General features: G+C 34.2%; 1 protein-coding gene across 1 annotated transcript in view; it reads left to right on the top strand.

Moving 5' to 3' along the window:
• Window positions 1–2232: 2232 nt before the first annotated feature.
• The window catches only part of dph6 (diphthamine biosynthesis 6), a 103382-nt gene continuing 91383 nt past the window's right edge, over window positions 2233–14231 (top strand). The window contains exons 1-3 of the mRNA XM_059353995.1: window positions 2233–2358; window positions 4124–4215; window positions 5094–5278. Of these exons, the coding sequence (XP_059209978.1) occupies window positions 2336–2358; window positions 4124–4215; window positions 5094–5278 (300 nt within the window). The 5' untranslated portion in view covers window positions 2233–2335. The remainder of the gene's footprint in view (window positions 2359–4123; window positions 4216–5093; window positions 5279–14231) is intronic.

The raw sequence follows: 14231 nt of genomic DNA, 5'->3' as shown, positions 1-14231 counted from the left end.
TATGAAAGTTTAATGTGAGTTTTATATGAATGGCACTTGACCGTGTTGTGTGTGGAAGGTCCGTTTATTGAGCAAGCTGGAGCTTTGTTTCACTTGTTTCTATGACGACGTTAACAAAAAGAAAAACAGCTGCTACCGGAGCGTTTATTATCTGCCGTGTTGTTGTTACCGCAAGAAGTGGAAATGTTATGTAATGTCATTTTGTGTCTTTTTTAGGTAATTTTGTGTCTTATTTTGGTAATTTTGTGTAATTTTTTTGTAATTTTGTGTCTTTTTAAAATAATTTTGTGTATTTTTTTGGTAATGTTGTGTCTTGTTTTGGTTATTTTGTGTCTTTTTTTAAGTAATTTAGGGTTTTTTGTAATTTTGTGTCTTTTTTGTAATTTTGTGTATTTTTCTGGTCATTTTGTGTCTTTTTATGTAATTTTGTGTATTTTTTTGGTCATTTTGTGTATTTTTTTTGTCATTTTGTGTCTTTTTTTGGTCATTTTGTGTCTTTTTTAAGTAATTTCGTTTTTTTAATACTGCCTCCAGCGGCTCCCAGGTAATTTGAGTTTGAGAACCCTGATTAGAACATTTCATCATTTATTTAGTCACCTTTTTTAGGAAATAAAAAAAACATTTGTGCACTTAATCAAGCGCAAATGCATCCATAAGAAAAGTGATCCCAGCCTGCTCCACAACACAAACGATGCTCATCTGCAGGTTGTATATTTTGCCATATATTCAGGATGAATAAAACAAAATACAAACAAAACAAAAAAGAGAACCTAGTTAAAAGCGATGGGATGAAGAGACGTCTCTCTCAATTTTGTACGCTCAAACAAAATCAGTTGCCTTTAGCCTGCTTAGGGGGTAGAAGGTGAGGGAAGCTCACAAAAGCAGTGCAATTATTCTGCTCTGGCACAACAACAGAGAGCAAAAAGAGCATCAAAGGCTTTCCTCTGAGCAAAATAGGGCTCCCTCAGAGGAAAAGCGCAACCTGTGTGTGAATACTAGTGCATGGACTTTTGGTCCTCTCTTGAGACACAGGAGGCAAAGGATGTGTGTCAGTGTCAGTATTAAAGTTACAGCACGTATCCACTTTGATTATGTTATAGCACAGATGGCAGCAGCAGATAGAAATACATTGTGTACAGTGTATTATATACACTGTGTAAATGCTGGATAGAAAGAAAGTTAAAAAAAAGATTAAGTTAAATTTAATTTGCTTAAAATGAGACACATGAGAGCTGAAAAATATAATGTAACATTTCAAATCAAATCAAATCAAAATCAAAATTACTTTATTTCACATTCGAATTATCTAAAAAAAACACATTTTACATGTCACAAATTATAAAAATGTGTTTTTTTTTAGATATTTCGTATGTGAAATGTTACATTGCAAACACGTTTTCTTAATTGTTATACTTAAAATGTGTTTCACGTAGTACTCCGTGTGAAATGTTTTTATGGCTTTAAAGTGATGTATTACATGTTTTTAACATTTAATATGTTAAATGAAAATAAAAAAATAAAGCACATCTGCAAACATGAGCATTGTTTGTGCTGTTGTGCTCATAAAAAATAATGCATTTTTAAATTTATTTATCTTTTTTTACATTGAGTATTTTAAATGCTACACATTTTGTATCTATTATAATCATTATTAATAATAACAGTAATAATAATATTTATTATTATTATTATTATTATTACTATTAATAATACTACTACTACTACTACTACTACTACTACTAATAATAATAATAATAAATCAAGTCAATTTTATTTATATAGCCCAAAATCACAAATTACAGATTTGCCTAAAAATATTATTATTATTATTGTTATTGTTATTGTTATTATTATTATTATTATTATTATTATTATTATTATTATTATTATTATTATTATTATTATCATTATTATTATTATTATTATATTTTAGTTTTGTATTTTGTAGTGAATTGTCACTGGTTTGTGTTTTCCATTATAGTAATTGCAATGTGAACACAATAAATTCACTTTTTATTTAAAAATCAAAATGATTAAACTTGCATTTTTAACTTCAAACAGCTCATTAAGACTATACTTAATGATGGCCATGCCTGTTGCACAAAACTAACGTTTCAATTTCAGCAAAATCGAAAAAAAAAAAGCCAGGGACCGATTTTCCATCAGGCACATTAGAGGACAACTCCTCCTATATAAGGGTCCTTCATAACCCGGAAGTCTAGCTCTCACATGTTGTTGTGTACATGCACCGGTTGCTAAGCACAGTTATCACGTTGTGTACTATTATAGTGAATACTTTTTGGTGTCATTAGTTTCTGAGCGAAAAAACAAGAAGATGAAAGTGGTCGCGTTAATAAGGTAACTGCGTGTTTCTGCTCTAATGTCTCAGTTGTGTCTCTGAGGCTTCCTGCTAGCATGATACACTGAATGAATGATGTAAACAAACGCTATAAAACTTGTTCTTATGATGTGTAAGGTTTAGTAGTTTGAGTCTGACTTTGTTTAAAGCCTGCACATATTATATCACTTGTAAAAATGCATAGTTATTAATTATAAGGGTGTTGAAAACCACACAGTAGCTAAGTTTAAAACGGTTTACAGTAGAGCATCCTCAGTACAGTTAGAGCATCCACAAACAGGCAGTGGTGTAATGTAACTAAGTACTTTTACTCAAGTACTGTACTTAAGTACAATTTTGATGTACTTGTACTTTACTTGAGTGTTTCCATTTTATTTAACTTTCTACTTCGAATATTGTACTTTTTACTCCACTACATTTTGCTGACAGCTTTAGTTACTTTTCAGGTTGAGATTTAACATAAAAAATATATTATATTTAAAGTAATACATTTTTTTCAATATAAATTAAACCTCATAACAGTATATTAAATAGTTCAAATTAGCTCTACCTTAACAACAGTAAAATACTGCTTACAGAAATGCATCAGTAATAATAACCCAATAATATTAATGGAATATTTGCACAATGAGCACTTTTACTTTTGATACTTTAATTAGATTTTGGTGCTGATACTTTACTTTCTTAAGTAAGTTTTTAATGCAGGACTTTTACTTGTAGTGGAGTAATTCTGCAGTGTGGCTTTTTCCACCATTGAACACAATTATAGACCGCAAAATTCTAAAAGAAGTGGACGTAGCCACAGGAGATCAATATGGCATCATACCTAAATTTAAAGGTTGCCGCTTTAATCACAATGTTAGTGTTGTGAAACGGTAGCAGTTTAGTAACAGTTACTTCCAAGGCAGAGCACACGTGCACAAAACAACAGCTAATCTTTTTTTTTTACTAGCATCTAAGCCAGGGTTGGGCAACTGGAGGCCCGGGGGCCGCATACGGCCCTTACCCTCACTTGAAGTGGCCCTCAGTACAACTACATGCATTTGAGCATGAAATCTTAAAAGTCCAGTGTAAAAATACACAAAATTACTTCTTGCAATTACTATTGGTCTGCTGTTCTTGCACTGAAAAAAAAAGAAATCACAGTGTTTTTTTTATTTGCTTCAAACCTTTTGTATTCCTATTTATACTGTTATACATGCATTTGAGCATGAAATATGTTAAGTTACTGCACTGTAAACATATTTAAAATTGCAGTTTCATCATATCTGGTTAAGTGCACGGTCCTATATGTGGCCCTGTGGTAGTGTCCATGAAAAATTGTGGCCCCCTCCAGCATTTAAGTTGCCCATCCCTGATCTAAGCCAAAAGAAAGACCAGACAATTCTACTAAAGGTTCTTTTAGCATGACTGAAATGTGTTTCTATGCGGATACCTGAGATGCAAGCAATGACACATTTCACATCTAAATTCTGACAGACATGTATTGAAGAGGAAATCTAAAGTTTAGATAGTAAGTAAGTTTTGAATGCAGGACTTTTACTGATAGTGGAGTAATTTCACAGTGTGGTATTAGTACTTTTACTTAAGTAAGGGATCTGAATACTTTTTCCAGCATCCTCAGTACAGTATGTGCAGCCACAAACAGGTTGTTCATCACTGGATATTAATGCTGCAGCATCACCAGCCATACATCCCTGATAATGTATAGGTTTGCATAAACACAGCTTCACCGTTGTGCCTATTTCTCACGCTGTGTTCCAGTGGGGGCAAAGACAGCTGCTACAACATGATGCAGTGTGTGGCTGCTGGGCACCGGATCGTCGCTCTGGCCAACCTGCGTCCTGCTAACACAGGTGAGGAGGATCCACTGCTGGGGTTTGTGTGATCTACAGGGGCCCGATGGGCTATGTGGGCCAGCCAGCTGCAGCTCTGTGGACACAGTAACTAAGACTGTACACAATAAAAATACTGCAGAACTTTATGTACTGTAGAGGGGGAAGGATTGTAGCAGGCAAGCAGATATGTCATGGGTTAGAGCTGCAGAGAATAGGTGATTAATTAGATAGATAGATAGATAGATAGATAGATAGATAGATAGATAGATAGTCATGGAAAAAAATATTAGACCACCCTTGTTTTCTCCTTGCTTTCTTGTTCATTTTAATGCCTGGTACAACTAAAGGTACATTTGTTTGGACAAATATAACCATAACAACAAAAATAGCTGATAAGTGTTTAATTTAACCCTTTATTGGGCGTAGAACTATATTCTGTAACTTCAGTGGATGTCAAAATCAGGTAATATTTCGAGGAAAAAAGTTGCAAATTTACTAGATTAAAGTGGCTGAGAGTAGTAGTTGATAATAACCAAAAACATTATCAAGAAAACCATGGAAAATGTCTAGATTTATTTATGTTTTAATGTAGTTATTCAGTATTTCCAAATATTATTTTCATTTTTTATTTTTTATTTATAAAAAGCTCTGCATTCTTTTGCAAGCAAGTGTTTATTCCATGGCATTAACATTGAATTGTGACAATCATCGTCCTGTAGTCTCAGGTCATTAATCAACACTATTTGTCGGTTTGTACATAATGTTGTTGACATCTTGAATTACCTTCTGGAGGTTTATTCACCCTTAAATAATTCCCCAAAATGGCAACATATAACATATAATATAATTAATCACTATGACTTTTTGTCCTAAATATCCTTTCCTCCATGCCACAGATGAGCTGGACAGCTACATGTACCAGACAGTGGGCCACCAGGCCATAGACCTCTATGGTGAAGCCATGGAGCTGCCCCTGTACAGACGCACCATCCAGGGCTCCAGTCTGGACACCAGCAGGAACTACAGTGTGACGGAGGGAGACGAGGTGGAGGACCTGTATGAGCTGCTGCACCTGGTCAAGGTAGGACCTGACCATGAGTGAGGAATAAATCATTTATTATTGGTCTACTAACTGCAGTCACTACGCAAAAGGTGAAACTGAGAAAAACTGCTTTAAAGTTTTTTTTAATGTTTTTTTAACTGGCCAGCCAAATGGGTTATATGAAGATAAGTGATATTATGACACTTATTTCTACATGTATTGATGATGTCATTTTTATGCCCAAAAATCATCATGATTTATTTGACCTTTGACCCCAAAAACATAGTTAATGCACTCTGGTTTTGCTGTAAAAGGTCCTCTTAGTAATGCACAAACAGAGTGCAGTAACTACAATGTTGTTGTCTTCTTTCAGCTTTTTTTTTTTTCAAAATTATTTTGTTTTAAGTGTATTTAAAAGTGTGTAACAATTCTATTAAAAATGTGCCTATTTTAGACTTAATATTATAAAGAAATGTTATATTTTAGTCTTAATATAATTTTATCTCACTTTTTTACTTCATCACTATTAAGATAATAATTTCCCTTTCAAATAAACTTATAATTTCTATAAATTTTACGTTTAAATTAGTATATATATCCAAAGCAGACTGTGGTAAGTGCAATTACTGCTTGGTTTTGAGTTTAATTTTGTGGTTTTTATATACTCTTCTTATATATATGTATATATATCTTATATATATATATATATATATATATATATTATATTCTATATTCTATATATTCTTATATACTCTTTCTCTGAAATAAAGCAAAATTGAAATCTAAAACGTTGTAAAACAGACATCAAGGAGTTCATTTTTATAACTCAAACTCAATTTTGACCAAAAATGTTACTGCAGTTAGACTTTATAGGGCGGTACAGTTCCCAAAATCCTCTGGCCAAAGGGCCTTAATCCCTGAGGAACACACCCTCTCCTTTTTACACGCACACTCATAGATTTTTTACTAGTTTATTTATTTTCATGATAAGTAATACTTTCATCAGTTACAGTCACTAATACATCAAACACACTGTAGGATGCCATATCTTATTTTATCATTCAATTAGAGAAGTACAAAGTGTTATATATTAAACATAAAAGGTCAAATCATTTGTTGTAGCAACAACTGTTGATAAGCGCAACAACAACTGACTCACTTTATTTGCACATGCAGAAGAAACAAATCAGTATTTGACTCACCATTGTCCTCATTCAGGCACCGAACAATCTTAAAGGGATAGTTTGATTTGTTTTTTTAAGTTTGCTGTATGTGATACTTACCCACAATCAGTGTATTAGCACGTATTCACTGCTTTACCTTTCACCAGACTGACCTGTTCAACAGGTAACTAAAGTGTTAATTCAACTCACAGTGTTAAATGTAATACTTTTTCTGAGTTTATATAGTTCTCAGGTCAAGTCAAGTCAAAGTTTATTTATAGAGCACATTTAAAAACAACCTCAGTTGACCAAAGTGCTATACAGTTATTAAAATAGAATAAAATCATACACAAATAGTTATAAATAAAAACAATGAAAACAAAAAAATACTAAAAACAGTAAAACAATGAAATAGTAAAAAAACTCAATCCAAAAACAGAGTTAGAGATAGAAAATAAAAATAAAAGGGTAAAAAAAGTTAAAATTACTCTTTGAAAAGTGTTAATATTTTAACTCTTTAATAGTGTTAAATGGCACACCCCTGGTGTTGTTTTATGACACCACATAAGTGCGCTTTTAACTCAAAATTGTGTCATTCCTTTTCACTGTGAGTGTTAATTTTTGACATTCATTGTGTTACTTTGACACATTAAAGTGTATTTTTAACCCTAAAATCATGTTATTTACATTCACTCATGTGATAATTAACATTCATTGTTTTGTTTTATGATACATTAAAAGTGCATTCTGTCTTTAGCTGAACATACATTCACAAAGTAAGTCACAAAATGTGAAAATCAACTCCAACTGAAGTGAATCTAACTCTAAGAGCTTTTTGATCACTACAAGTGTTAAAACAACTCCAAAATCAACATTCACCAACTCAAAATTATTAACACTGAAAAAACACTACAGATTTTGCTGTGTATCCATCTGTGCTCTCTTCAAAGCCACCAAACTCCTTTGCCAAAAACATGATTTTACCTTGAATAAAACAGGGTAGTTTCTGCTCTACTGCTGCCCTGATCTGTTAAGTAGTTTGTGTAATTATGTGATTTTTGTGTTTTAAATGGTTGGTTTGGATTCATAAAAAGTCATTAAATTGTGTGCTTTTTACCATTTTGTACTTGTACTACTAGTATAATCAGATTGAATAATCCGTCTCTGTAATTTCAGTTTAAAACATACAATAAATGCATTCAAACATCCACATAGATAAACACAAACCTACCATTGCACAAATGCACATATGTTAGTACGTATCATTACACTTAATCTTGATCTGTATTTATATTTTTTATTTAATCTATTACTTTTTTTTTCTCCTGTAATTTATATTCACACCTTTTGCTCCTGTTTTTTCTACTATGACAAGTGGATTTCCCTGTTGTTGGATCAGTAAAGTATATCTAATCTAACCTAATCTATATATACAGTACAGGCCAAAAGTTTGGACACACACCTTCTCATTCAATGCGTTTTCTTTATTTTCATGACTATTTACATTGTAGATTCTCACTGAAGGCATCAAAACTATGAATGAACACATATGGAATTATGTACTTAACAAAAAAAGTGTGAAATAACTGAAAACATGTCTTGTATTTTAGATTCCTCAAAGTAACCACCCTTTGCTTACTAGAATATAAGACATGTTTTCAGTTATTTCACACTTTTTTGTTAAGTACATAATTCCACATGTGTTCATTAATAGTTTTGATGAATCTACAATGTAAATAGTCATGAAAATAAAGGAAACACATTGAATGAGAAGGTGTGTCCAAACTTTTGGCCTGTACTGTATATCATAAAAAAATGTGATCGATTGAGAGACTTCTTAAAAAAAAAACTCAAAGCAAAGTGAACAAATTAAATTAATTAATAAAGCATCCTAGCATAAATCTGGAATAAAAAAAAAAAAAATCAAATTTTAATTTCACACATCATATAAGAGGCTTAACAAATCCCATTCAGAATAATAACATAATTCGGCATAATTATGTGAAGTCATGGTTCCAGAGCCTCATCGGGCGTTTACAATAGTCATCATTTTGACTCCTTGCCACCACTGACACATGCTCCACTGCTTTTTAGTGAACAAGCTCTCGGAGCACTACTAAACTTCTCATCTCGGCTAAGGTTCATGACATATGTCACACTGTTGAGATGTTTTACAAGTCATTCTCTGTGAATTCAGAGTCACTTTGTAGCCCATCAGCAGCGTCTCAAAGAGAGCCTGCTTGTCTCCTTCCATCTGGCCTTCTGTACGCTAACAGTCCTTAGCACCTATATTGTAAAGTGCAACCAAGCTGCTCCATAGATTAAAAAGCTATGTAGCTGCTTTTAGCCTGTCTCATTTACTAAGTCTTGATTCCACTTTCAAAGTAAGTTTTCTTTTCATCTTTACTCTTGGAAAATAGTGCTCCGGTTGTATCGGTTAATCAAAGTTTCATGTGTGAAGTTGCAGAGAGGTGCCCTTCAACAACCGGCTTCACAGGAAAAAGCCCATTCTTTTTTTTATCTCGCTCGACAGAAGATCAGATGCGAAAATTAATCGCCCAATTAATATTTAATCAAATACCACTTTTTTGCCAGGACGTTGAGAAAATATTCATTTGATGCCAAATTATGTATGAGACCTCGGTGGTCTGATGTGGCGCGGGGTGGCTGACTGACAGCTCCGAGACAACGGCGTGTGTGTTTTAACACACCGCTGGCACACACCTGACCGCCTGCAGCCATGAGGAAGCTACCTGGACACACACTTCAACAGCTCTCCCTGCTGTCAGCGCAAACAGGGTGTGGGATTGATCCCGTGTAACACCCCCCCCCCCCCCTCCGCACCCCCACACAAGCTCTCATTTTAGCTTGCAGCATCAAAATTTAAGAGCTTCTTACGGGATAGGAGTTTGTTGTTGAGATGGGAGTTGGCTTGACGTGGTGTAAATGAGAGAGGAGGAGGAGGAGGAGGAGGAGGTGCTGTGGTCTTCCTTTAGGTCTGTGTGGAGACATGTTCATCCGGAGCCGAGGGCCGCTCCGGGGCCCCTCGCATGTCCGCACACCGCCGCCTGGGTGGCAAGGGCCAGTCAGCCTGCCTCGGGGCGTTTCGCGCCCTCTGCCTGACTTTCTTTGTCGTCTTCTGTATAAATCGCAGGCTTTACACATGCGGCGGCTACATGAGAAATCACTTGTTTGTGTGTTTTTCTTGCACACATTGCCCAATTTCTGGACAGTTATTAAAAAAATATATATATAAATAAAAAAATACCTGGGTGACGTCAGGAGGAATGAAACAGAAGGAGACTTGCAGTGAGGATGTAACTAAAGTTCTGTGGAACCTGAACCTTGAACACAATTATAGACCGTAAAGTTCTAAAGGAAGTGGACGTAGCCACAGGAGATCAACATGTCCTCATACCTAAATTTAAAGGTTGCCGCTTTAATCACAATGTTAGTGTTGAGAAACGGTAGCAGTTTAGTAACAATTACTTCCATGGCAGCACACACGTGCACAAAACAACAGCTAATCTTTTTTTTTTCTGGACAGTTATTTAAAATAAATAAATAAATAAATACCTGGGTGACGTCAGGAGGAATGAAACAGAAGGAGACTTGCAGTGAGGATGTAACTAAAGTTCTGTGGAACCTGAACCTGGTCTCACAGGAATCCGTGAAATAGCCACGGATTTGCTTAACTCAAAATCCGTGGAATAGCCACGGAATCACTCAAATTTCCGTGAAACTGACACAGATTTCACTACACTGTAAGACTTTGCTGTAAATTTACAGTCAAATTCTAACAGTAACTTGCTGTATAATGATTGTACAGTATATTGCTGTGAAAGCAATGCATTGTGGGAGTTATCATGATTGCTCAGGCATTCCAACGGTCAAAATGATATTTTTACAGGAACTTACTGTTTTCGGCGGAGCATGTCGGGAAAATAAAGCCTTAATAGTAAATTTGACAGTAACCTACTGGCGAAAGTGCTGCCAGTAATTTACTGTAATTTTACAGTAAAAAGTTTTACAGTGTACAATGCAAGTTAATGACAGTCATATCCCATGGCTATTCCATGGATATTTTTTCCTATTGGTTTGTTCCAAGTCACATGACTTTCAAGGTCCCGGCGGTCAGAACAAAAAACATGGCGGACAGTTCTCTCATTTTTAGTGAAAAAAATCAATATTTTGACTTAGTTTCGGCATAAAATGGATTTTTATCACATTTCTAGCGAGAAATATATGTTTTATTTTCTAAATATTCACTCAGTGAATGTACATAATCACTTTGTATGTTGGAATAGCCACGGGATATGACTGTCATTAACTTGCATTGTAGCGAAATCCGTGTCAGTTTCACGGAAATTTGAGTGATTCCGTGGCTATTCCACAGATTTTGAGTTAAGCAAATCTGTGTCTATTTCACGGATTCCTGTGAGACCAGGTTGTTCTGTGAGTTCTGGATGACTGACAGTGTTTATTAACCTCCAGCTATTTCATACTTCAGTCTTCAGTGGTCAAAAATTAGATTTATTGTTTTGTTTTTTACCGTGGTATCGAATTGGGTATCGGAAAATGAAAAGAAAAAAAATGCTGTTCTTCTTTTCTCTTCTTCTCTTCTTTTCTTCTTTAACATATAGCACTCCTGTAGCGGTGACAGTTGGCTCCTAAAGTTATGTACTTACTTGTAAGGTTGTCAAAAGTATCGATACTCAAAAAAAGTATCAATACTAAAGCGTTGTATCCGGATACAATACTCATTTTCAAAAGTATCGAGTATCTGAAGCTTGTTATCATAGTTGCAGTTTCTTTTTGCAAAACTGTTTTTTATTATAAATATTTAACCTGTGGTTCTGTTAATTTTTGTTATTTTTTTATTTAATTATTAATTATAATTATAATAATAAATAATTATAATATAAATATAATTATTAATTATTTAATTAATTTAAACAAAACATAACATAAGTCACCAATGGACAAACACAGTAAAAAAGAAAAAAAAAGAAAGAAAAAGAACAACAACAAAATCACAAAACCAACCTAAATAAATAAATAAAACAACAATAAATAAGAACTTTAACACATTAAATAACATTAAAACTAGACACAAACAAACATCAAACATAATTACCACATAAAACATACAGTCGTCAGTAAACTTAATAACCTAAGAGAAAATTTTCTGTTCTGTTCATTTTTACATGTTGCATTTTCCTTGTTAATACAAATATTTCTCTTAAATTTTGGGGTCTTTGTTTTTATCCTTGTGGTATCGAAAAAATGGTACCGAGTATCGAATATTTTCTTGAGTATCGGTATCGAGTTGAACATTTTAGTATGGTGACAACCCTACTGACTTGATTCCTGTGGTCTAAGTCTAGTACCTTCAGGTTGAATGCACTTATTGTAAGTCGCTTTGGACAAAAGCGTCAGCTAAATGACATGTAACGTAATGTAATGTCATGTTTTGGGGCTCTCGTGAGTATTCACAGTCAAACAGTGGATCTTTCTGCTACGTGATGCAACATACCACCTCTGCCTGTGGTCAGGGCTCTAATTGCAAAGGGCTGCTAATTTCCCATTTCCAGGGCTTCTCTGCTCTGACCTCACCAGTCAGGCGGGCCATAGATCAGGGCACTGGGGCTCCCATGGGGCCCCACGGGCCAGCAGACCTCCAGTCGTCTCCCCGTTTACCCTTTCTCACCGTCATCAACAGACCTGCACCATAAACAACACGCTTCCTCTCTCTCTGAGTGATGTCAGCCATAAGAATACAACTTTCCTATCTCCAATTTCAACTAACTGCTCTCTGAAGCGACTTTTTTGGCTTTCTGTAGGTTTATAACTTGTATCTTTTGCTGTGGCTTCTTTTAAATCTCTTTTAAAAACTCACTTCTATCGATTGGCCTTCTCTTAATTTCCTTTTATTACTGTTGTATGATTACCTTGTTGTGATTGGTGATTTTGAATTTTACATTTGACATTTTTTTAAAGTTTTTTTTTAATGTAATTTCTTCTTGTTGTCAGTAAATTGTGTTTGATATGTTTTATTTCTGTTGTACAGCACCTTGTAACTTGTTTTTGAAAGGTGCTATATAAATAAAGTTATTATTATTATTTTGTACCACACTGTGAAGGATAAAAACTTATGCAAGTCATCACATTTCCTTGTAATTAGAAACTCACACAATTCTGTCAGAGGATCGCAAATCTCCCCTTAAAAAGTCATGGATCACGGTCACACTGATGTTCAACTAGGGTTGTCACGATGCTAAAATTTTCAACTCGATACTCGATACCATTTTCCATACCACAAGGATAAAAACAAAGACCCCAAAATTTAACAGAAATATTTTTATCAACAAGAAAAATGCAACATGTAAAAATGAACAGAACCACAGGTTAAATATTTAGGTAACGCTTTATATTAAGGTCCTTGTAATAACCATTAATTAACAAGTAATAAGGCCCTTGTAAATCCTTACAAGATGCTTATTAACATTATTGTGTGTTTATAAGCTTCTATAAGTGTTAATAATGGCATTACAAACACCCATGACCCACCCATTATGTCTTTGCCATGCCTTTATTCATCTTATTTTGTTTGCTTTTTGATATTAAAATATACATTATTGCTCATCTATTATAAGTTAACTATAAGTTAACTATGCTTTTTGCAACTACCGGATCTAAAGCGAGAACAATGCCTTATTACTTGTTAATTAATGGTTATTAAGGACCTTATTATAAAGCGTTGCCAATATTTATAATAAGAAACAGTTGTGCAAAAACAAACTGCAACTATTGTAACAAGCTACTCGATACTTTTGAAAATGAGTATCGTATCCGGTATGTATACAACGTTTTTTAAGTTCTTATTTATTTTTGTTTTATTTATTTAGGTTGGTTTTGTGATTTTGTTGCTGTTGTTCTTTTTCTTTCTTTTTTTCTTTTTTTCTGTGTTTGTCCATTGGTGACTTATGTTGTGTTTTGTTTAAATTAATAATAAAAAATAAAAATTTAAAAATTTAAAAAATGAACAGAACCACAGGTTAAATATTTATAATAAAAAACAGTTATGCAAAAAGAAACTGCAACTATGGTAACAAGCTTCAGATACTCGATACTTTTGAAAATGAGTATTGTATCCGGATACAACGTTTTAGTATCGATACCCAAAAAAGTATCGATACTTTTGACAACCCTATTATGCCAGGTTTACTAGGTGAATTCTGTTTTTTTTCTCCACCATAGAAAGTTTATGGTGTTGTTGATTAGTGAAGAAAATGATAGAGGGGGAGAAAGAGAGAGAGAGAGAGAGAGAGAGAGAGAGAGAAAAAAACACTTCTTTTGATAATGAGCTGTTAAATCACCCTTACTGGAAAAGAACAGTTTTAGCATGAAAAAAAAAAGCGGTCTGTTTGGAAAGTGTGATATTTTGAAAGATTCTTTCTAGCAGTTTGAATTAATTAGAAGTTACAAGATTATATTTGGCAAATGACACTTGAGCATAGATGAAAGAATTTTTTTTCTCAGATCCGGAGTTGATGAGTTTTAAGTGGATATTCTTCCCTCCTCCTCCTCCTCTTCCTCCTCCTTCCTCCTTCCTCCTTTTGCAGTGCTGGCAATGGAGCCGTAGCATGAGCCAACAGTGCCATCTATGGATCGCTCCCAGAATCTGACCAACCAGAGGCTCTGTGTACACTCTGGCCTCTCGGAGAATGTTTGGAGCCATTCAGAAGATTCAAAGGAAGAGATCATATTCTTCAGAAGCATTGTTGATGGAGGAAAAAAAGCCCAATTATAATAGAAAAAAATGAGCC

Source organism: Centropristis striata, chromosome 16 (genome assembly GCF_030273125.1).
Source record: "Centropristis striata isolate RG_2023a ecotype Rhode Island chromosome 16, C.striata_1.0, whole genome shotgun sequence".
Classification (NCBI taxonomy): domain Eukaryota; kingdom Metazoa; phylum Chordata; class Actinopteri; order Perciformes; family Serranidae; genus Centropristis; species Centropristis striata.
This window is presented reverse-complemented; position numbering and strand designations above follow the sequence as displayed.